This window comes from Muscardinus avellanarius, assembly GCF_963383645.1.
Source record: "Muscardinus avellanarius genome assembly, chromosome: 12".
NCBI lineage: Eukaryota > Metazoa > Chordata > Mammalia > Rodentia > Gliridae > Muscardinus > Muscardinus avellanarius.
Window position 1 is genome coordinate 14359234 of NC_137798.1, and position 24115 is coordinate 14383348.

General features: G+C 45.5%; 1 protein-coding gene across 7 annotated transcripts in view; it reads left to right on the top strand.

The window, feature by feature from the left end:
* Window positions 1–21098: 21098 nt before the first annotated feature.
* Window positions 21099–24115, top strand: part of ZNF106 (zinc finger protein 106) — a gene marked incomplete at both ends in the record, with an annotated part of 48893 nt that continues 45876 nt past the window's right edge. For 6 of the 7 annotated variants that reach the window (XM_080707281.1, XM_080707283.1, XM_080707280.1 and 3 more), the window contains one exon: window positions 21102–21155. In XM_080707281.1, the coding sequence (XP_080563407.1) occupies window positions 21102–21155 (54 nt within the window). Of the gene's footprint in view, window positions 21156–24115 lie in introns of all 7 variants that reach the window. The other variant, XM_080707282.1, reaches the window with a different exon arrangement.

Genomic DNA, 24115 nt, shown 5'->3' on the forward strand with positions numbered 1-24115 from the left:
CATGGTGGGCAGCTTGGAATCCCAGGACTCGGGAGGCTGAGACAGGAGGATCGCACAGGTTTGAAGCCAGCCTCAGCTACTTAGTGAGGCCCTCTGCAACTAGTGAGACCCTGTTTCAAAAATACAAATGTACTGGTATTGGGAAGAGAGTTTAAAAAGTATTAATGTATCAATCCTGGGAAAGATGTCCAACTTTGAAACATATCTTCTTTACTAAGAAAGCCAGGGCTAGCTAACATGTCCTTGCATTCCTAAGAACAATTTAACACAGTTTGGGGGCCTGTGTTTGAAGATAGAGATGCCTCCCTCTCAGGCCATAAATCTGGGCCTGTGTTTGGAGACAGAGATGTCTCCCCCTTTTAGGCCATAAACCCAGCTGGAGAGATAACAGAAGCAGAGCAGGGGCTGGCGATAAGGTGTAACATGATCTCCAAAAATCAAAGGGACCTGCTGGACTTAAACAGGATAAAAACTCAGTAAACTGGAGTTCTTTGGCATTTTCATTCGAATTGCCCCCCTGTGCCTCGCTCCGGCACAGGGCTGTAACTATCTCTATATTTCTATCTTTTTAATAAACTTCTTTAAATCTGCAGCAGCTGTCCAAGCGATGAATACTTATTCTTAGCTTAGGACAAGAATCCACGGTTTTTCTGTTTGTCTCTGTGTGTCTGGTGGTGGGGGGGGGATTATTTCACACCACACACCTTTCCCCCCCAACCAATCCCCTGCAACAACAAAGACTAGCCGGGCATGGTGGCGCACACTTATAATCCCTGAGCTTGGGAGGCTGAGACAGGAGGATGACACAAATTCAAAGCCAGCCTCAGCTACTTAGTGAGGCTCTCAGCAACTTAGTGAGACCCTGTTTCCAAATAAATATAAAATAGGTCTGGGAGTGTTGCCCGGAGGTAGAAAGCCCCTGGGTTCCACCCCCAGTACCACACACACAAAAAAAAGGAGTAAAAAATGGGGCTGTGGGTGTAGCTCAGAGGTAGAATGCGCCTGGGTTCTATCCACAGTACCGCACACAAAAAAGTAACAATCAGTTAGTTTATGGAAATAGCCCCCAGTCATGTTTCCAGACACTGGAGTAAGGAAGCCCAGAATTCTCAAACTATACAATTAATAATAACATCATTCATAATAACATTCATAATTAATCATAATAATATTCATAATAAGGTGATTCCTGCCAATTGAAAGCCAGTATTTGCTATCTTCCCAATAAAAACAAACCTTCACATAGCCCTGAAGAGACCTGAAAGCACAACTGACTTCTGTCCAAATTTAAGACTCGTCAGGCGTGGCGGCCCACACCTGGGACCCAACTTGGAAGGCTGAGGAGGACGGCAGGTTTGGGGAACAGGCTTGGGGATACCGCTTAGAGTGGAGTGCCCTGGTTCAATGCCTGCTGCACACACACACACACACAAAAACAAAAGCTCTAGGCCTCCAGGGATCCTGCCTCCCCAGGACTAAGGAAAGCAGAAGCAGCCGGAGGCACAAGTGCAGATCCTCCTGGCTGGCAGTGAGGCCACTTAGGCGGACACGCCCTTTCTGTGAACTCAAAGTCCTGCTCAGCACTTCCTTTTTTTCTTCCTTAAGCAAGTGAAAAGCAAAACAAGGACCTGCACATTTGGCAGGCCCACGTCAGGACGCGTCTGCGCGCTGCTCTCCTCCGAACGCTTCGCCGTGACTGAGCACATGACTACCATGCAAAGAGTAGAATACAGGAGAAAGTTTGCTTTGTTTTTGCAGTTCTGACTGAGGACAGAACTCGGGACATTCTGCCTTGGAGCTCCATCCCCAGCCCTGTGTTTTACTTTGTATTTTGGAACAGGGCCTCACTAAGTTGCTGAGGCTGTCTGTCAGTAGCGATCCTCCCGCCTCGGCCAACTACTGGGTTACAGGCATATGCTACTATTCCTGGCTGGTACTGGGTTTTTGTTTTTTGTTTTGCGGTACTGGGGATGGAACCCAGGGGCATTCTACCCCTGAGCTACACACCCCCAGCCCTATTTTTTAGTCCTTTTTATGTTTGAAACAGGGTCTCACTGAGTTACAAAGGGCCTCACTAAGTAGCTGAGGCTGTCCATGAACGGTGATCCTTCTGTCTCAGCCTCCCAAAATTACAAGTGTGTGTCACGCCTGGCTTATTCTTTATTTTGAAACAGGGTCTCACTAAGTTGCAGAGGGCCTCACTAAGTAGCTGAGGCTGGCTTCGAACCTGCACAATTTTCTCAGCCTCCCAAGTACTGGGATTACAAACCTGCACCACCACACCTGGCTAACACTTTTTTTTTTTTTTTTTTTGTAGTACTGGGGGTGGAACCCAGTGCGCAGTCTAACCTCTTTATTATTTTAAAACTTTAGGGGATGGGGGGAGAAAGGCTCACTGTACATATACCTTACTAAGTAATTACATACATTGTTATCTCCACTAGACTATTTTATAGATGGGGAAATTAGGCCCAGTTTAAGTAATTTGCCTAATGTGACTTAGTAAAGAGTACATTTATCACTCCAGTCTGAAACTATTCTAAAACTGTATTTTGTAGACAACCTATTGTTGTCTGTACCTCTTTAAGTCACCATCTATTCTACAGGGTCATGCCAAAAATGATTTTATAAGAATAAAATAATTTATTTTATATTGCAAACCAAGGATTCGGCAGTTAAAATATTCTACTGTTAGTTTCTGCCTTATTCTTTCTCTTAAAATGAGATAAAACACAAATGAAGTTGCTCTATGAGTTACAGGGCTTATCACTGTACTTAAAATATTCCATTCTCTTTGGAGTATTTTGATTAGACTTCATGTTAACCAATGTATCAGCAACAAGTAGAAATTTTTGTTTATAGCAGAGTAACATGGTGATTAAGAGTGGGAGCTCAGCCGGGTGTGGTGGCGCACGCTTGTAATCTCCGCGCTTGGGAGGCTGAAACAGGAGGATCACACGGGTTCGAAGCCAGCCTCAGCTACTTAGTGAGGCTTTCAACAACTTAGTGAGACCCTGTTTCCAAATAAAATATAAAAAGGTCTGGGAGTATAGCCCGGAGGTAGAAAGCCTCTGGGTTCCACCCCCAGTACCACCAAAAACCAAAAAACAAAAAAGAGTGGGAGCTCCATTACTAAAGACAACCCCAGGATGGGTTTTGTGTTGTTATTTCTGGTTTTTGCAGTTCTGGGGGTCGAACTCTGGGGACTACACTGAGCTACAAGCCCAGCCCTTATTCTGAGATGGGGTCTCACTAAATTGCCCAGGCTGGCCTACAACTCAAAATCTTCCTGCCTCAGCCTCCTGACTAGCTGAGATGACAGGTGTGTGCCACTGTGCCCAGCATCATTTTAATATTTTTACTAATGCAGAAATAGTAGGCAAAATAAAAGCTAAACAACAATGTTAAATATGAATGACATTCATGCTAGATGGACTTGAAAATAACAGCTGATAAATGTTAACTGTTAGCTGGGTGTGGTGGTGCAGGCTTGTAATTCCAGCATTTGGGAGGCTGAGACAGGAGGATCGTGGTTTGCAGACAGCCTCAGCTACTACTTAGTGAGGCCCTTTGCAACTCTGTGGACCCTGTTTCAAATTAAAGAATAAAAAATAGGACTGAGAGTGTAGCTCAGAGATAGAATGCCCCTGGGTTTCACCCCCCATACTGCATAAATAAATAGGTAAATAAATAAATAAACCATAAAAGCATAGCAATAACAATGGCATACCATTTGGTCTTAAACACTGCTAACAGAGGTTCAGAAGACTAGTACTTGCTAAGGTTTGGATGGAAAACATAGTTCACATTTAAGAGCAGGAATGGGTTCTAATGAGGTTTGAATACATTTTTAATATTTTTGTGAAAAAATACTACGTGGATTAAAAAATGATCCCATAAAGAACAGAAAATTTCAGCAAGGCGTAGTGGCGCACGCTTGTAATCCCAGCATTCAGGAGGCTGAGACCGGAGGATCGCAGTTCGCAGACAGCTTCAGCTACTTAGTGAGGCCCTCTGCAACTCAGTGAGACCCTGTTTCAAAATAAAGAATAATTGGGCAGGGGGTGTAGTTCGAAAGTCAAATGCCTCTGGCTTCCAGCCCCAGACCCACAAAAAAAAAAAAAAAAAAGAACAGAAAATTTAGCTGGAATAGAGAATTTATAGAAATCTCTTATCACCTCTCACTATCAGTGTATTCTCTTTCTCTAACCTTCCTACCAACAATTGACATTCTCAGATTAAAAAAATAAAAAATCACAAGCGGGGAATGGTGACGCATGCCAGTAATCCCAGTACTTGGGAGGCTGAAACAGGAGGATTGCAGGTTTTTGGCCAGCCTCAGATACTTTGTGAGGCCCTCCACAACTTAGTGAGACCCTGTTTCACTAAGAGTACAATTAAGAATAAAAATAGGGCTGGGGAAGCCAGGCGTGGTGGCACACACTTGTAATCCCAGCATTCTGGAGGCTGAGACAGGAGGACTGCAGTTCAAGGACAGCTTCAGCTACTACTTAGTGAGGCCCTTTGCAACTCAATGAGACCCTGTTTCAAAATGAATAAAAAATAGGGCTGAGAGTGTAGCTTGGAGGTAGAATGCCCCTGAGTTCCATCCGCAGTACCACAAAAAAAAAAAAAAAGGGGGGGGGACTGGGGTGTAGCTCGGAGGTAGAATGCCCCTGGGTTCTATCCCTAGTACCATAGACAGACAGACAGACAGACAAGAGAGAGAGAGCTGGGCATGGTGGCACATGCTTGTAATCCCAGCATTTGGGAGGCTGAGACAGGAAGGATCAACTGTGAATCGTGAACTGTGATCCTCTGGTCTCAGCATCCCAAATGCTGGGATTAGAAGCATGAGCCACCACGCCCAGCTACAACATATTTATTTACTTATTCATTTTGCAGCACTAGGGATTGAACCCGAGGGCACTCTACCTCCAAGCTACATCCCCAGACCGATTTTATTCTTTATTTTGAAACAGGGTCTCACTAAGCTGTAGACCTCACTCAGTATCTAGGCTGGTGGGGAACCTGTGATCCTCCTGTCTTAGCCTCCCAAGTACTGGGATTACAAGCATGAGCCACCCAGTCCACAGTCCAGCTGATTAAAAAAAAAAAAAAAACACTCAGAAACCATTAAAGTAGTCTCAATGATCAAAACACTGTCAAAAAATTTTTTTTTCTTTTCTACTAGGAATTGAATCCAGAAACATTCTACCTCTAAGTTACACCCCAAGCCCTTTTTATTTTAAAACAGGGTCTCAAAAAATTACTCAGGGTCTCAATAGGTTGCTGAGGCTGGTCTCAAAGCTGAGGTCCTCCTTTCTCAACCTCCCAAGTACTGGGATTACAGGCGCGTGCTACTGCGCCTGACTAGTCAATATAAATGGAAAGCAAGCTGGGTGTGGTGGTGCACGCTTGTAATCCCCAGCGCTTGGGAGGCTGAGACAGGAGGATGGCACAGGTTCGAAGCCAGCCTCAGCTACTTAGTGAGGCCCTCTGCAATTTAGTGAGACCCTCTTTCAAAATAAAGAATAAAAAATAGGACTGGGAGTGCAGTTTGGAGGTAGAATGCCCCTGGGTTCAATCCTTAGAACCACACACACAAAAAAAGTTAGAGCTCAGTGGTAGAATGCTTGTCTAGAATACACAAGGACCTGGGTTCATTCCCTAGAACTAAATAAATAATAAATAAATAAAGGCACAGTACATGCTATTTCCTGGCTCCATAATCCACTTCCTCCAATTGTTAGAGGTACTGGATATATTGCGTTTAATCCCCTATCTACCACAACAAAGAAAAGACCAGTCTCTGTCATCTGCTTCTCTAAATATGGTAATAGAATAAAAAGTTCAGCACTCTTGGATGCAAACAACTTCATATTTTTTAAATGCTAACACATACATAATTCAGACCCCACAAAAAAAAAAAAACAAAAATAAAAACCCAGACATCTACAATGCGTGAGATATAAAGACCAATTTGGAGCCAGGCATGGTGGCGCACACTTGCAATCCCAGCATTCGGGAGGCTGAGACTGAAAGGCCGCGGTTCGCAGACAGCCTCAGCTACTTAGGCCCTCTGCAACTTAGTGAGACCCTGTTTCAAAATAAAGAATAAAGACCAATTTGGGGGAGAAAAAAGCCTCAATTTAGGAAAAGTAGCTGATTTCACACAAAAAAAGTTAACAAGCAAATATCCCCTTCTCACCGCTATTCTGTTGGGGGAAGGGTGTTGAACCCACAGGGCATTCTACCTCCAGCTATACCACCAGTCCTATTTTTTTTCTTATTTTAAAACAGGGTCTCACTAGGCTGGGGGTGGGGGCTCACTAAGTTGCTGAGGCTGGCTTCGAACCTGAGATCTTCCTTTCTCAAAAACTAGGATTACGGCATGTGTTACTACGCCTGGCTTAGTCTTTATTTTGAAGCAGGGTGTTGCTAAGTTGCTGAGGGTCTCACTATTTGACCGAGGCTGGCCTCAAACCTGTGATCCTCACATCTGTCTCCCAAGTACAGAGATTATAAGTGTGCACCACCATGCCTGGAGAGGGTAATGATTTTTAAAAAGCTCATTTAAGCCGGGCATGGTGGCGCACACTTGTAATCCCTGAGTTTGGGAGGCGGAGACAGGAGGGCTGGCTTAAGAGACCCTGTTTCCAAATAAAAAAGTATAAAAATAGGTCTGGGAGTGTAGCCCGGAGGTAGAAGGGCTTCCAGGAACCCCAGTACCACAAAAAAAAAAAAAACCCCAAAAAAAAACAAACTCATTTAAGCCAAGTATGGTGGCACACACTTGTAATCCCAGTATTTGGGAGGCTGAGACAGACGGATCCGAGTAAACGGCCAACCTCAGCTACTTAGTGAGGCCCTCCACAACTTAGTGAGACCCTGTTTCAAAATAAAGAATAAAAAATAGGGCTGGGGGTGTAGCCTAGAGGTAGAATGCCCCTGGATTCCATCCCCAGTACGAAAAATAAATAAACAAATAAATAAGCTCATTTAAAGCATTAAGTTAAAATTGAGGTTGGTGGCATGGCTCAGTGCTAGAGGGTATGTTTAGCATGTGAAAGGCTTTGGGCACAATCCCTAGTATCAAAAAACAAAAACAAAAACAACAAATAGTAAACTAGCAAAAATTATGACAGTTGTGATTCCTAAGTGAAGACCGACCAGACAGTTGTCCCAGGAGCACAGGGCCTGTTTTTGTTTATATGCTTTCTTCCTGATTCTAGGTTGTATTCTTTTTTGTGTGTGTGGTGGTACTGGGAGTGGAACCCAGGGGCTTTTCTACATCCGGGCTATACTCCCACACCTATTTTATATTTTATTTGGAAACAGGGTTTCACTAAGTTGCTGAGAGCCTCACTAAGTAGCTAAGGCTGGCTTTAAACCTGTGTGATCCTCCAGTCTCTGCCTCCCAAGCGCAGGGATTACAAGCGTGTGCCAACACCCCTGGCTTAGGTTATATTCTTAATCAATAGAAAGGATGTGACCTTTAGTTATATGAACTTGTATACTGTACTTAAATTCATTCATATGTAATGAAACAAATAACATGCAGATAGAAATTGTTTTAAGGAAAGAATACATTAGGAAAACAATAACACTTTGTGTGTGTGTGTGTGTGTGGTTCTGGAGATGGAACCCAGAGGCATTCAACCTCTGAGCTACACCCCCTGCCCTATTTTTTATTCTTTGTTTTGAAACCAGGTCTCACTGAGTTGCAGAGGCCCTCACTAAGTAGCTGAGGCTGTCCACGAACCACGATCCTCAGGTCTCAGCCTCCCAAATGTTGGGATTACAAGCGTGGGCCAACATGCCCGGCAACAATACCACTTTTAAGTCATTCCTATTCTGGAAATAAGATAACAAAATTTCTAGAGCATTTCCACATATCACAAGCACCTAAAAAAAAAGTTACCAAGACTGATAAATATTTAACCTGCAGGCTATGTGATTATTTAACTTACTTCCACATGACCACATGTCAAGGAGCATAGTCATATGGAAAGAGTTGTTTCTATTTGCTGCTATTTACACGAATGTGCCTTCATTACCTTTTGCCCAAAGAACGAATGACAACTGATTATTCGATGCCTTAGACACCAACTTTACTGGTGCCAGAAATATTACTTTTTCTTATTTTACTGTGAAATATTTTAAGATTAGATCTCAAAAGCATTCTAGCTAATGTTTCAAGTGTGACATTTTCCAGGTCAACTGAAGACATAGGGAAAACCTGATAGCCAGTGTTAAGGACAGCCCTCTAGCACTGGGCCATGCCACCAACCTCAGTTTTAACTTAATGCTTTAAGTGAGTTATTTATTTATTTATTATTTATTTATTTGTACTGGGGATGGAACCCAGGGGGCATTTACCTCTAAGCTACACCCCCTGCCCTATGGAGTAAATGCCCTTATCAGTTCTTAAAATATCAGCTGTTAAAAAGCTACATGACGAGGTCTGGGAGTGTAGCCTGGAGGTAGAAAAGCCCCTGGGTTCCACCCCCAGTAACACACACACACACACACACACACACACACACACACACACACACACACACACAGCTACATTACTTTCACAAGGCTGAGGAACGCTGTCAGAAAGCTGCCAGTAACCAAACTCCCCTCTCCCAGCTTCTGTTCCCCACCCTACGAGATAAAAAAAAAAAATAGCAAAAAGGTAAAACTTTTCGTTCCTCTCGTCCAACTTTGTCTTTCGGTTTCCTCTATCACCAGCTGCCTTTCCTAGCACTGTAGTGACTAATGATTAGAGAAGAAACCATGGACGAAGTGAAACAGCACTTTACAGGACTTCCCCTAACCCTGAGCTGTGGAATTCGTCCTTTACTGATCCTTTTCTTTGAGCGTCTTGCGGGACAGCCGCGAGGATGGACTTTCCTAGAGAGCGAGGACTCTCCGAGGCCACGGAGCGCGGAGTCCTTTCAAGAATCAAGTCAAACTATGCTCAGCGTGGTGTGTCCACCATGCAGTCCATCAGCCCCAACCTCGGCGGCACCGTGCGTTCGGGGCGAGGGACTGGGGGTCAGTCTGTCTGGCTTCCAGGAAGAGTCTAGGGACCGCCACCGGCGCGGCCGCTCGAGCGCTCCCCGACGCCGGGCTTCCTCGCCTCGGCCTGGCGGCCCACTGCGGCCGGAGGGCCCCACTCCCCTTTGAAGCCTGGCCCAACTAACTTTTCAACCGACACAATATTCTCTAAAGCCTCAGGATACGATCCCAGCCTTCCTCCGGCCACCTCCCTCAGCTCCACTCACTCCCGCAGGCTCACCGAGTCGTGCCGGCCACTCCTCTCCGGCCGCGGCCACTCTGACACCCCTAGACCGGACCAGGCGCGGCGAGCGCCACTGCGCCTGCGCGCGCCCGCCCCGCGCGCCTGCGCACTCCCGCCCCGCGCGCCTGCGCACTCCCGCCCCGCGCGCCTGCGCACTCCCGCCCCGCGCGCCTGCGCACTCCCGCCCCGCGCGCCTGCGCACTCCCGCCCCGCGCCGTAGACACACCCTCGCAGCGGGAGCCAATCACCGCGCGGCGGGTTTAAATCTCCCTGCCACGCAGGCGGAGAAGCTGGGAACTCGCCCGTTAACCAGAGAGATTCCGGTCCTACCCCAAGGTGGGAAGCGTTCAGCAACCTTTACCCAAGTCCATATCCCTGTGTGGGATGGATGCAGAGGAAAAGAAAGCGACTAGAATGCCTTTCCTGGCCTAAATTGTCTTCACCTCTCTAGACTGGGAGATAGACACGTAAACTAAAGTGCAGTGCAAGGCACGTAAAAAATACCAGGCGCCTTGGACACCAGTGAACAAAACACTTTATTCTTAGGGATGTTTGAAAGGGTTACCGGAGGAAGTGACTTTTCAAGTCAACAAGAATAAATAGGAGTTCCCCTGGAAATACGGAAGAGAGGGAGATTGTTTTCCAGGCTGTGGCAATAGCATATGCCAGGAACAACGTAGCGCCTTCTGGAAATGTCTTGTAGTTCATCCTTGTTAGAGGCTTAGAACTCATCCTTTATCCCAAAGTGTAGAAGGAAATAAGCCTTAAAAGGATGGCAGTGAAGCCGGGCGTGGTGGCGCATGCCTGTAATCCCAGTGCTTGGGAGGCTGAGAAAGAGGATCATAGGTTCAAGGACAGCCTCAGCATTTTAGCGGGACTCTCAGAAACCTATCGAGCCCCTGTTTCAAAACAAAAAATAAAAAGGGCTGAGGGAAGCCGGGCATGTTGGCTGCGCACGCTTGTAATCCCAGATTTCAGGAGGCTGAGACAGGAGGATTACAGGTTTGCAGACAGCCTCAGCTACTTAGTGAGGCCCTTTGCAACTCAGTGAGACCCTGTTTCAAAATAAAGAATAAAAAATAGGGCTGGGGGTGTCACATGTAGGTAGAATGGCCCTGGGTTCCATCCCCAGTACCAAAAAAAGAAAAAACAAAACAAAACAATCAAAGCCAGCCTCAGCTACTTAGTAAGGCTCTCAGCAACTTAGACCATGTTTCCAAATAAAATATAAAACAGGTATGGAAGTTAGCCCAAAGGTAGAAAGCCCCTGGGTTCCATCTCCAGTAACACACACACACACACACACACACACACACACACACACACACACACTAAGTAAATAAAATAGAGGCTGAGACAGGAGGATCACAAGTTTTCAGCCAGCCTCAGCTACTTGGTGAGGCCCTCCACAACTTAGTGAGACAGTTTCAAATAAATAATAAAAAAATAGGGATGGGGGTTTTATCTCAGAGGTAGAATGTCCCTGGGTTCAATTACCAGTACCAAAAATAAATAAATAAATAAATAAATAAATAAATAAATAAATAAAATAAGGCTGGGGGTATAGCTCAGAGGTAGAATGCCCCTGGGTTCAATTCCTAGTAACACACACACATACAAGTGCACACACACACACACACACACACACACACACAGAGGAGGATGAGGAGAAAGAGTCACTGAGTCCTGGGGATATAGCTCAGTGGAAGAGTACCCCTGGGATGAAACCCCCCTGACACCAATCAATCAGTCAATAAGAGCTGGGATGTAGCTCAGAGGTAGAGTGCTCCTGGGTTAAAGCCCCAGAAGTACACATACAGAGTAGAGGAAATTCAAAGCACTGGTGGGAAGAATGGGGTTTGGAGAAAAGAGAAGTGTGAGAAAGAGAAAGAAATACCTCCTTAATTATAATAAAAGGAAGTATTTATAAATTTGTATGTATGGTGACAGGAATTAAAGTTCTCAGCCGGGCGTGGTGGCGCACGCTTGTAATCCCAGAATTTGGGAGGCTGAGACAGGAGGATCACGATTCCCAGACAGCCTCAGCTATTTAGTAAGGCCCTTTGCAACTCAATGAGACCCTGTTTCAAAATAAAGAATAAAAATTAAGGCTGGAGGTATCACTCAGAGGTATTCCCCTGGGTTCCATCCCCAGTACCGCAAAAACAAAAAAAGACTAGCAGAGGTGAACTTACCAGTTTCTGTTCTCCTGCGTGTAGTTTTCTCCAGCAGTAATCACTTTTTGAAGGCAGAGGTGACGAAAATGTCTGAGCAATTTTACTTAGGGTTGAGATGGTCATGGATATACTATACTGGTTCTCAAAGACAATTTTCCCCTCTGGGAACATTTGGCAAAGCCTGGAGATGTTTTTGACTCTTGTGATCACAGGGAGGAACAGTAGACTATTACTGGCATCCAGTGTTCAGAACTGCGGCTGAACATCTTAAAATACACAGGAAAGTCCCATGAAGAAGTTTCTGCTCCAAAATATCTATTCTAAAGGTTAGGCAATCCTGCTCCAGGGTAACCTTGGTGTTCACCGATATCTGACCTTGGTCTCCTACAGGCTCCTCCTTTGACCATGGCCCTGAGCTTAGAGGGTAACGCTGTTCTTCCACTCCATGATCTCGATGGACGGTAGAATGAGCAGCATGTCACGGATCCTGAGCGTTTCCAAGACTTGTGATGTCACAAATACAGAACTAGAAGAGTTCCTTAAGCCTCCAGAGGCAAATCTGGATTTACATTTAGATGAAGGTAGCTTTTCATTTTGATTTGGGTATTGAAAGTTTCACTAATCAGAGACGTTATTATAATTCCAATCATAGAGGAGGAATAAGACTTTAAATCATTATCAACCTTTTAGTAATTGGCTTTTTCTGACTAGTCTTAGGCACTAAAATAGGATAACCAGAGAATAGGGAGAGGCTAAATTTAATAATAAATATAATTCAGTATAAATAAGAATATAATCACTAGTGTCGACAGAATGCCCTTTTTTTGTTTGTTTGTTTGTTTCTTTTTTTTTTTTTGCGGTCTTGGGGATGAAACCCAGGGGCATTCTCCCTCTGAGCTACACCCCAGCCCTATTTTTTTTCTTTTTATTTTGAAACAGGGTCTCACTGAATTGCAAAGGGCCTCACTAAGTATCTGAGGCTGTCCGGGAACTGCAATCCTCCTGTCTCAGCCTCCCAAATGCTGGGATTACAAGCGTGTGCCCCCACGCCTGACTAGAATGTCTGCTCTTTGACAGGCAACATTCATGAACAAGCACTTGACCTATGCTATTTTATTTGATCTTAGCAACACTCTGAAATAAGATGGTATTATTATTTTTATTTTAACTAAGAAAACTGAAGTTTCAAGAAAACTCAAGCCAGGTGTGGTGGCGCAGGCTTGCAATCCCAGCACTTGGGAGGCTGAGACAGGATGATCCCGGTGGGCGACCAGCCTCAGCTACTTAGTGAGGCCCTTTGCATCTCGGTTGCCGGAGCCAGCTGGCAAAAGTACGGGTTCCGAAGAGAGGCGTGAGGATGAAAGAATTAATTCTAACGTGGGGGGACCTCCAGCCTACTATCTCTACTGGCCGACCCCTGCTCCTGGGTCAATATCTCTATTGGGCTGACCTCCTAGCCAACATCTCTACTGGCCGACGCCTACTCCTGGGCAATATCATCTCTATTGGGCTGACCTACTGGCCAATGCCTACTTCTGGGTCAATATCATCTCTCTTCGTTGACCCCTTCTGGGGTATTTATAGAGTTACAGGTCAATCAATATCCTTATGCTTTCACCACCGGAATACAATAAAGACCAAGACAAAGCACATACATTACAGGTAGGTTGATCAGTACCCTTGTGCCATCACCACCTGATCTTCTCTCAGACCTTTAACTTTGAATCTTCCATGACCCCAAACCTTGTTGACTCTGGGCGAAGGACAGTCAGCTGAGTCAGAAATATTCTTTTAGGGAGCCGGGCGTGGTGGCGCACGCTTGTAATCCAGCATTCGGGAGGCTGAGACCTGGAGGATCGCGGTTCGTGGACAGCCTCAGCTACTTAGTGAGGCCCTCTGCAACTCAGTGAGACCCGGTTTCAAAATAAAGAATAAAAAGTAGGGCAGGGGGTATAGCTCAGAGGTAGAATGCCCCTGGGTTCCATCCCCAGACCCACAAAATATATATATATATATATATATATATATAAATATAAATATATATATATATATATATTCTTTTAGGGGAAAACCTTAATGGCTTCCCACACTCAGTGAGACCCCGAAATAAAGAATAAGAAATAGGGTTGGGCTGGGGGTATAGCTCAGAGGTAGAATTGCCATTCTTAGTACTGCAAAGGAAGAAAGAAGGAAGGAAAGAAAGGATAAAAATAAGGCTAGGGATGTAGCTTAGAGGTAGAATGACTGGGTTCAATTCCCAGTAACACACACACACACACACACACACACACACACACACACACACACCCTCAAGGTCACAAATTGCGAGTAGCCAGCCTAAGAGCTGAGTTCGAATCTGTCTTAAGCATTTGTACTTTCATTTAAACTTCCGCGAGCACCGGGCGTGGTGGCACACGGGAGGCAGAGACAGGAGGATCACACAGGTTCGAAGCCAGCCTCAGCTACTGAGTGAGGCTCTCGGCAACTTGGTGAGACCCTGTTTCCAAATAAGTAGAAAATGGGTTGGGAGGATAGCCCGGAGGTAGAAAAGTCCCTGGGTTCCACCCCAGTACCACCACCACCAAAAAAACAAAAACCAAAAAAAAAACTTCTGCAAGTTGCATAAGGCGGGTACGATTTGGAAGCTGAGCAGAAGCGTCCTCGGGTGGGGGCCCAGAGCGGGGTGGGGGCGAGCGGGCCTGGCGCGGCCGCCTGACGCTTCCCGAGGCTGACCTGCCTTTGTCCTGCCACCCTCTCTTTGGGTCAAGTCTCTTCCCAGTGTCCGTTGTTCACTCCCTGTGTTCAAATAAAGCTGGATGATTGAGAGGCGGACCAGGGGGGAAAAAAAGCCACCCGGCGGGCCGTGCGCCTGCGCGGCCGGCGGGGGCGGCGGCGGGCCTGGGCTCCTCGCCGGCCGGGCGGCCCGGGGACGGCGGCGGGGCGGCGTGAGCGTGAGTGGCGGGCGGGCGGGCGGGGGCCGGGGGGGTCCCCGCCGGGACGCGGGGCTGCGGGGCGGCTCGCGGGGCCGGGCGGGCGGGGGACAGCCGCCAGCGCGCCTGCGCCGGCCCGGGTGCGTCGCAGCCATAGCCCTGACTGCAGCGCCTGCCTTGTGTGCATTCAGTGCCAGGTGCGGTCTCGGTGCACACCTGCAGAGGGAATGCCTTGCAGCCCCCGCGCCATCAGTGTGCTCAGTCTTTGATAGTAAGAGTAAGCCATCTTGCTGGAGATTTCTGCGGCGTTGAGCAACTTGGGACTGCCATCCTGGCCAAGGAAGCTCGACTGTTACTTAGCGAGCTGCGTGCTTCATTCGCCGTAATTTTTCTTTTCACTTAATTGTTTTGCTTTTTCTTTCTTCTCTTTAGAAGAGGTTTTGGCTGTGTTGCTCGGGCTGGCCTCCAGCTTGAGAGCCTCCCACTTCAGCCTCCTGGGTAGCTTGAGTTTTAGGTGTGTGTGCAGGCACAAATGACTTTTGAGTACTTGCTGTTGAACCCCATGGGGAATCTTGAACTTTAAGTTCTGTTCCTAAGGTTTCTGTTTTTGTTTTCGTGGTACCAGGGATTGAACCCAGAGGCATTCTACCTTCAAGCCATACCCCCAGCCCGATTTCATTGATTGGGAACAGGGTGTTGCTAGGTTGTTGAGAGCCTCTCTAACTTGCCAAGGCTAGCTTTGAACCTATGATCCTCCTGTCTCAGCCTCCCAGGTACTAGGATTACAAGTGTGCACCACCGTGCCTGGCTAAAAGGAAGATAAAGCTTAAAAAGGAGAAGTAGTGGTGGTTATTTTACATCTAGATTAGAGCAGAAGTGGCCTAAAGGCTGCTCGACATGAGAGAGGTACACTTTTTTTTTTTTTTTTTTTTTTTTTTGGCGGGTCTGGGGATGGAACCCAGGGGCATTGGACCTCCGAGCTACACTCCCTACCCTATTTTTTATTCTTTATTTTGAAACAGTCTTGCTAAATTAAGGAGGGCCTCATTAAGCTGAAGCTGTCCACAAACCGTGATCCTCCTTTTTCAGCCTCCTAAAAGCTGGGGTTACAAGCGTGTGCCACCACGCCTGGCTCATATTGGGTGTTTTGTAGTTGGAGTAACTGAATGGGAAGTTTAATTCGTGTACCCAATGAAAAAGAGCACCTGGTAATCCTACGCTGGGGAGGCTGAAACCGGAGGATCGCTCAGGTTCAAAGCCAGCCTCAGTTACTTAGGCTCTCAGAAACTTAGTGAGACCCTGATTCCAAATAAAGTATAAAATAGGTCTGGGAGTATAGCCTGGAGGTAGAAAAGTCCCTGGGTTCCACCCCCAGTACCCACCCCCCCACACACACATATAAAAAATGTCTATTGCTTTTATGGGCGTAGAATATTGGTGGATGGCAATTAGAATGACAAAGACAGAAGATGTAGGAAGTTGGTTGCCCGGAGCTAGGGAGGAGGGTGTGGGAGTTGTTGTTCTTGGGTTCAGAATGTTAGTTCTGTTAGCAGTCTTTGTAGGGGTTCAAGGTCTCTCCGGAAGCAGGATCCCCACTCAGACTTCAGACTTGTTCTCTTCCTTCTCCCCCTCACACTGAGGTTTAAATCTCAATCTGTCATCTCCTGCCTCAGCCTGTGGAGTAGCTGGGATTATAGGCGTGTGCCACGATGCCTAGCTCTCTAGAAACTTTTTATTTTTTTACTTTAATTTTTGTTGTTGTTGTCATCATACTGGGGAAGGAACCCAGGGACATTTTACCTCCGAGCTACACCCCCAGCACTATTTTTTATTCTTTATTTTAAAACAGGGTCTTGCTAAGTTGCAGAGGGGGAAAGAAAACTTGTGGAGGGTCTCACTAAGTAGCTGAGGCTGGCCATGAACCTGTGATTCTGCTGTCTCAGCCTCCCAAGTACTGGGATTACAAGCATATGCCACCAAGCCCGGCTCCAAATTGCCCTCTTCTTAAGCCTTTTTTGGTTTTGACAGAGAGGACATACTTATTTATTTTGGTGCTGGGGATTGAACCCAGAGTCATTCTACTTCCGAACTACTACCCTAGCCTTTTTTTTTTTTTTTTTTTTTTTTTTCCCCTACTGGGGATGGAACCCAGGGGCATTCAACATTTGAGCCATACTCCTAGCCCTATTTTTTATTCTTTATTTTGAAACAAGGTCTCACTGAGTTGCAAAGGGCCTCACTAAGTAGCTGAGGCTGTCCGCGAACCACGATCCTCTGGTTTTAGCCTCCTGAAATGCTGGGATTACAAGTGTGCACCACCACGCCCAGTAGTTATCTAAGTTTATGATTGATTCCTGGTGATACCATTTAACTTGTTAGTTCTTACCAGGAGCTAGAGTGAGATGCCTGATTGGATTCAGGTTACACTTTGGGGGTAATAAAGAATATACTATGTAATGTAGTTTTTTTTATTATTAACTAGAAATTAATTAGAGGGTTCAGGTGGGTGGTCTGACCTGCATTGTTAAATTGTGTCTCCCTTTAAAAAACTTGTCATAAGCCCGGTGTGGTGGTGCTATCGTAATCCCAGCACTTGGGAGGCTGAGACAGTAGGATCGCGGGTTCGAAGCCAGCCTCCATAACGCAGCGAAGCCCTCTGCAACTTAGTGAGATCCTGTTTCCAATAAATAAAATTAGGCTGGGGGTTTAGCTCAGAGGTAAAATGCCTCTGGGTTCAATCTCCAGTGTCACACACAAAATTAATAAGAAAATTAAAAATAAATAAAAAATTAGCCATGAGCCCTTTTGTACCTTTACATTTTTGAAGTGACTATTATCTTTTCAAAATATGTGATTATCCTTAAAATGACAAAAGCTTACTACAAGCAATTGATTTTATTTGTTATTTATTTATTTATTTGAAGTACTGGGAGTTGAACCCAGGGGCATTCTACCACTGAGCTACACCACCAATTTTTATTCTTTATTTTGAAATAGGGTATCGCTGCGTTACAGAGGGCCTCACTCAGTAGCTGAGGTGCGCTGCAAACCTGTGATCCTTTTTTCTCAGCCTCCCAAGTAATTGGGATTACAAGCATGTGCCACCACATCTGGCTACTGTTGCTTTTCTTTCTTTCTTTCTTTTTATTTATTTATTTATTTGTTTTTGTGGTACTATGGATGGAACCCAGGGGCATTAAACCTCCAAGCTACACCCCCCCTGCCCTATTTCTTATTCATTATTGTGTGTGTGTGTGTGTGGGGGGGTACTGGAGTTCCTGGAAACCCTTCTACCTCTGGGCTATACTCCCAGACCCATTTTTTAAAATATATTTTTGATTTGGAAACAGGGTTTTTTAAGTCAGCAAGGCTGGCTTCGAACCAGCACGATCCTCCTGTCTCTGCCTCTGTAATCCCAGCGTTCCAGAGGCTGAGACCCAAGGATCGTGATTGCTGACAGCCTCAGCTACTTAGGCCCTCCGCAATTTAGATCCTGTTTCAAAAATAAAGAATAAAAAATAGGGCAGAGGGTGTAGCTCAGAGGTCATGGGTTCCATCCCCAACCCCGTAAAAAAAAAAAAAAAAAATTATCGAAGGAGCTGGGCGTGGTGGTGCAAGCTTTTAATCCCAGTATTCAGGAGGCTGAGGCAGGAGGATCACAGTTGTTGGCCAGCCTCAGCTACTTAGTGAGGCCCATTGCAACTCAGTGAGACCCTGTTTCAAAATAAAGAAAAAATAAAGAATAAAAAAACAGGGCTGGGGTTCCATCTCCAGTACTGAAAAAAAAACAAAAAAAAAAATTAAGGGAGAAGTGTGAGTTATTTTTGCCTGATTCCAAGATCCATCCTGTTCCTGCCATACTTCTTAAACAATAAGCTAGTTTATAAATACAAAGTTATCACTTTAGTAGTTATGCTACTTGTACTTTCTTAGTATCTTTTTGGATGGGTGGGTAATCAGTATCTAATAAGATTATAATTTTTGAGCCTGGCATGTTGACACACTTATAATTCCAGTACTTGAGAGGCTGGGAGAGGGTGATAAAGGTTCATGGCCAGTCTCGGGTACTTAGTGAGGTCCTCTGCCATTTAGTGAGACCTTGTTCCAAAATAAAGAATAAAAGCCGGGCGTGGTGGTGCACTTTTGTAATCCCAGCGCTTGGGAGGCTGAGACAAGAGGATCGCACAGGTTCAAAGCTGGCCTCAGCTACTTACAGAGGCTCTCAGAAACTTAGTGAGACCGTGTTTCAAAATAAGAAATAAAATTGGGTTGGGGGTATAACTTGGAGGTAGCATGCCTCTGGGTTCTATCCCCAGTACCAATCAATCAATAAATAAAGCTGGGGGGATAGTTCGGAGGTAGAATGCTTCTGAGTTCAATCCCCGTTTACCAGCCACCACACCCGGCTAATACATACAGTTTATATTACGTAATTATATAATTTTTATGGTATCTGTAAACCAGGATAAATCTGTGTAGTGTGATAGCTGGTGCAGGGGCATTCAACCTCCAAGCTACACCCCCAGCCCTATTTTTTATTCTTTATTTTGAAACAAGGTCTCACTGAGTTGCAAAGGGCCTCACTAAATATCTGAGGCTGTCTTAGAACCCCAATCCTCCTGTCTCAGCTTCCCAAATGCTGGGATTACAAGCATGCACCACCATGCCTGGCCTATACTTACCCATTTTGAAAGTTCAAAATGTGTACAAGTCAAATCTCTAGATTTTGGAGTTCCAAAAAAAAGTTTCATACTCAGAACCATCAGTCTTTTTCTGTGTGTGTGTGTGTGTGTGTGTGTGTGTGTGTGTGTGTGTGTGTATGGTACTGGGGTTGGAACCCAGGGGGATTCTACCTCTGAGCTATACCTCCATCCCTATTTATTTTTATATTTTGGTGGTACTTAGGGTGGAACCCAGGGGCTTTCTACCTCCAGGCTATACTTCCAGACCTATTTTTCTATTTTATTTGGAAACAGGGTCTCACTAAGTTGCTGAGAGCCTCACTAAGTAGCTGAGGCTGGCTTCGAACCTGTGCCATCCTCCTGTCTCAGCCTCCCAAATGCTGGGATTACAAGCATGCACCACCATGCCTGGCCTATACTTACCCATTTTGAAAGTTCAAAATGTGTACAAGTCAAATCTCTAGATTTTGGAGTTCCAAAAAAAAGTTTCATACTCAGAACCATCAGTCTTTTTCTGTGTGTGTGTGTGTGTGTGTGTATGGTACTGGGGTTGGAACCCAGGGGGATTCTACCTCTGAGCTATACCTCCATCCCTATTTATTTTTATATTTTGGTGGTACTTAGGGTGGAACCCAGGGGCTTTCTACCTCCAGGCTATACTTCCAGACCTATTTTTCTATTTTATTTGGAAACAGGGTCTCACTAAGTTGCTGAGAGCCTCACTAAGTAGCTGAGGCTGGCTTCGAACCTGTGCCATCCTCCTGTCTCAGCCTCCCAAATGCTGGGATTACAAGCATGCACCACCATGCCTGTCCTATACTTACCCATTTTGAAAGTTCAAAATGTATACAAGTCAAATCTCTAGATTTTGGCCGGGCGTGGTGGCGCATGCTTGTAATCCCTGCACTTGGGAGGCTGAGACAGGAGGATCACGCAGATTCGAAGCCAGCCTCAGCTACTTAGTGAGGCTCTCAGCAACTTAGTGAGACCCTGTTTAAAAAAAAAAAAATGGGTCTGGGAGTATAGCCCGGAGGTAGAAAGCCTCTGTGTTCCACCCCTAGTACCACCAAACCCCCCCCAAAAAAAACCTCTAGATTTGGGGGTTTCAAAAAAAACTCAGAACCATCAGTCTTTTTCTTTTTTTTTTTGTCTTTTTTTTTTTTGTGTGTGTGGTACTGAGGATGGAACCCAGGGGGATTCTACCTCTGAGCTACATCTCCATCCCTATTTATTTTTTATTTTTTGGTGGTACTTGGAGTGGAACCCGGGGGCTTTCTACCTCTGGGCTACACTCCCAGACCTATTTTTATAATTTATTTAGAAACAGGGTCTCACAGAATTGCTAAGAGCCTCACTGAGTAGCTGAGGCTGTCCTCCAACCACAATCCTCCTGTCTCAGCCTCTGGAATGCTGGGATCACAAGCCTGCACCATGCCCGGCTTCAGTCTTGGTTCTTGAACCTAAAGTCTTCAAGTTTTAAAAAAATATTAGGAATTTACCCAGATGCGGTGGCACACGCCTGTAATCCTGGTACGTGAGAGGCTGAGACAGAAGGTTTAAGGACAGCCTCAGTGACTTAATGACACCCTGTTTCCAAATTTAAAAAAAGGTGTGGGAGGTGCATCTCAGAGGTAGGTAGCGTGTTCCTGGGTTCCTTCCCTTGTGCGTGTCTCATACACACAGACTACTAAGTCAGCAGATGCCCTGTGACAGATGAGAGGTGTCCCAGGCCGTGAGCAGTGGTTGGAATGGGGGCATATTTTAATGCAGGACTGACAGGATTTGCTGATGAGAGCGGATACGGGGTCAGACGAGTAACTGAGGCTGTCTCTTCAGGGCTTTGTCGTCGGCACCGGGAAAGTCGCAGTTTCCATTTACTGTGCCTGGAAGATGGGGCAGTGAGAACGCGCCACGATTTGTGATTGTGGCCGTGTCAGGACGGGCCCCGGAGGATGTGGGGAGGTCACTGATCTGACTCCTCTTTGCAGGTTGACGGGGTGCTGCAGGTCCGGTCACTATGGTACGGGAGCGAAAATGCGTATTGTGCCACATTGTGTACGGCTCCAAAAAGGTAACGCGGGGCCCGGGTGGCGTGGCTGGCTGCTCCTTCGGAGACGGCTTATAAACAGATGTTAAAAGCTCTTACCAGTGTTTTATTTATACTTATTTCCAAACCACGGTCTCATTCGGTTGGTTTCTTTCTCAGTATGCCGCATAAAGCCAGAAACTGTATTATTAAACTTTTACCTAGAATTTAAGGAAAAAATTAGTAACCACTTACAGAGGAAATGCCATAAAATTCAGATTTTTTTGGTTGTATTGAACCTGTAACGGCACTAGGGATGGAACCCAGGGGCATTTGACCTCCAAGGTACACCTTGTGTCCTATTTTGAGCTTTTTTTTTTTTTTTTTGGTGATACTGGGGATGGAACCCAGAGGCTTTCTACCTCCATGCTACACCTCCAGACCTATTTTATACTTTATTTGGAAACAGGGTCTCACTAAGTTGCTGAGAGCCTCACTAAGTAGCTGAGGCTGGCTTCAAACTTGCATGATCCTCCTGTCTCAGCCTCCCAAAAGCAGGGATTACAAGCGTGGGCCACCATGCTGGCTTGTATTTTTTTGAAACAGGATGTTACTAAATTGTGGAGGGCCTCACTAAGTAGCTGAGGCTGTGTACCTGCAATCCTTCTGTATCAGCTTCAGATACTGGGATTACAAGTGTAAATCACCATGCCTGGCTTATATTACTTTCTGAGACGTTAAAGTCATATGCTTTTTGATTCAAAATTGCTTAGAAAGTACACTTTTTTTTATATGTACCTGCTTTCTGTTTGTATCCAGGCCTGTGAAAAATACAGTACCACAGAAATGGTATTAACAGTATCTAGTATGTCCACAAGGTGGGGATGTTGCTAAAAGAAAAATAGACCTTTATTTTCAGTACTGGGGATGGAACCCAGGGACATTCTACCTCTGAGCTACACCCCCAGCCTGTTTTTTATTTTTTATTTTTGAAACAGTCTTACTAAGTTGCAGAAGGCCTCACTAAGTAGCTGAGGCTGGCTTCAAACCTGCAGTTCTGTTTCAACTTACCAAATATTGGGATTACAAGCGTGTGCCACTACACCCAGCAAAAAATAGGCCTGTTTAAAAACTAAAAAATAACGCCGGGCGTGGTGGCGCACGTTTGTAATCCCCACGCTTGGGAGATGGAGACAGGGGGATTGTGCAGGTTTGAAGCCAGCCGCCCTGGCTTAAAAGACCCTGTTTCCAAATAAAAATATAAAAAATAGGTCTGGGAGTGTAGCCCGGAGATAGAAGGGTTTCCAGGAACTCCAGTACCACACACACAAAAAATAAACAAACTAAAAAATAGAGCCAGACATGGTGGCGCACACTTGTAATCCCAGCACTTGGGAGCCTGAGACAGAAGGATCACAAGTTCAAAGCCAACCTTGAGAACTTAGGGAGGCTCTCAGCAACTTAGTGAGACCCTGTTTCCAAATAAAGCATAAACTAGATATGGGAGTATAGCCCAGAGGTAGAAAAACTTAGGGAGGCTCTCAGCAACTTAGTGAGACCTTGTTGCCAAATAAGAAATAAAATTTGGCCTGGTGTGGTGGGCACACTTGTAATCCCTATGCTTGGGAGGCTGAGACAGGAGGATCACACAGGTTGGAAGCCAGCCTCAGCTCCTTAGTGAGGCTCTCAGCAACTCAGTGAGACCCTGTTTCCAAATAAAGTATAAAATAGGTCTGGAAGTATAGCCCAGAGGTAGAAAAGCCCCTGGGTTCCACCCCCAGTGCCAAAAGAAAGAAAGAAAGAAAAAGAAAGAAAGAAAGAAAGACAGACAGACAGACAATTGGGCTGGGAGGTAGAATGCTTCTGAGTTCAATCCCTAATACAAAAAAAAAATACTAAACTAAAAAATATCCTTGTGCCTCTTGGAACTTGGTCCCAGTTTGTCTCACTTTCTGCCTTTTCTTGTCTTTAGCCTTTGCGTTCAGGGTAGTTCTGCTACCTTTAATACTGAGGACTCACTGTAACTTTTAAGATGTTACTTATTATCGCTGGAAATTCAGAGAACTGGAATGATCATGGGCCAAGGAGGGCTAAGTGCTTGTGAATCTTGAAACATGTGTGGGAGGAATCCATTTAAGTGAAATGGGAGGGGTACTTTAGGTAGAATAAGGACAGATGTATGCAGCTGGCAGTTCTAGGTATCAGAAAGAAGGCTCATCTAGCTAATTAAAATACTTTGGGAAGCTGGGCGTGGTGGGGCACGCTTGTAATCCCAGCATTTGGGAGGCTGAGACCGGAGGATCACGGTTCACAGACAGCCTCAGCTACTTAGGCCCTTTGCAACTCAGTGAGACCCTGTTTCAAAATAAAGAATAAAAAACAGGGCAGGGCAGGGATGTAGCTCAGAGGTAGAATTACACTGGGTTCCATCCCCAGACCCGCAAAAAATAAAAATAAAAATAAATAAAAACTTCTAAATTTTATGTGTGTGTGTGGGGGGGGTATACTGGGGATGTACCTAGGGGCATTCTATCTCCGAACTACACCCCCAGACCTATATTTATTTATTTATTTATTTAGAGTGTGTGTGTGTGTGTGTGTGTGTGGTACTGGGGATGGAACCCAGGGGCATTCTACCTCTGAGCTACACTCCCAGACCTCCCCCACCTTCCTTTCTTTCTTTCTTTCTTTCTTTCTTTCTTTCTTTCTTTCTTTCTATACTGGGGATGGAGCCCAGGGCATTCTACCTTCGAGCTACACCCCCAGCCCAATTTTTTTTTTTTTTTTCCAGGTCTGGGGATGGAACCCAGAGGCATTCAACCTCCGAGCTACACCCCCTGCCCAATTTTTTTTTATTCTTTATTTTGAAACAGGGTCTCACTGAGTTGCGAAGGGCCTCACTAAGTAGCTGACACTGTCCGCGAACCACGATCCTCCAGTCTCAGCCTTCCAAATGCTGGGATTACAAGCGTGCGCCACCAAGCCCAGCCCCAGCCCTAGCCCTA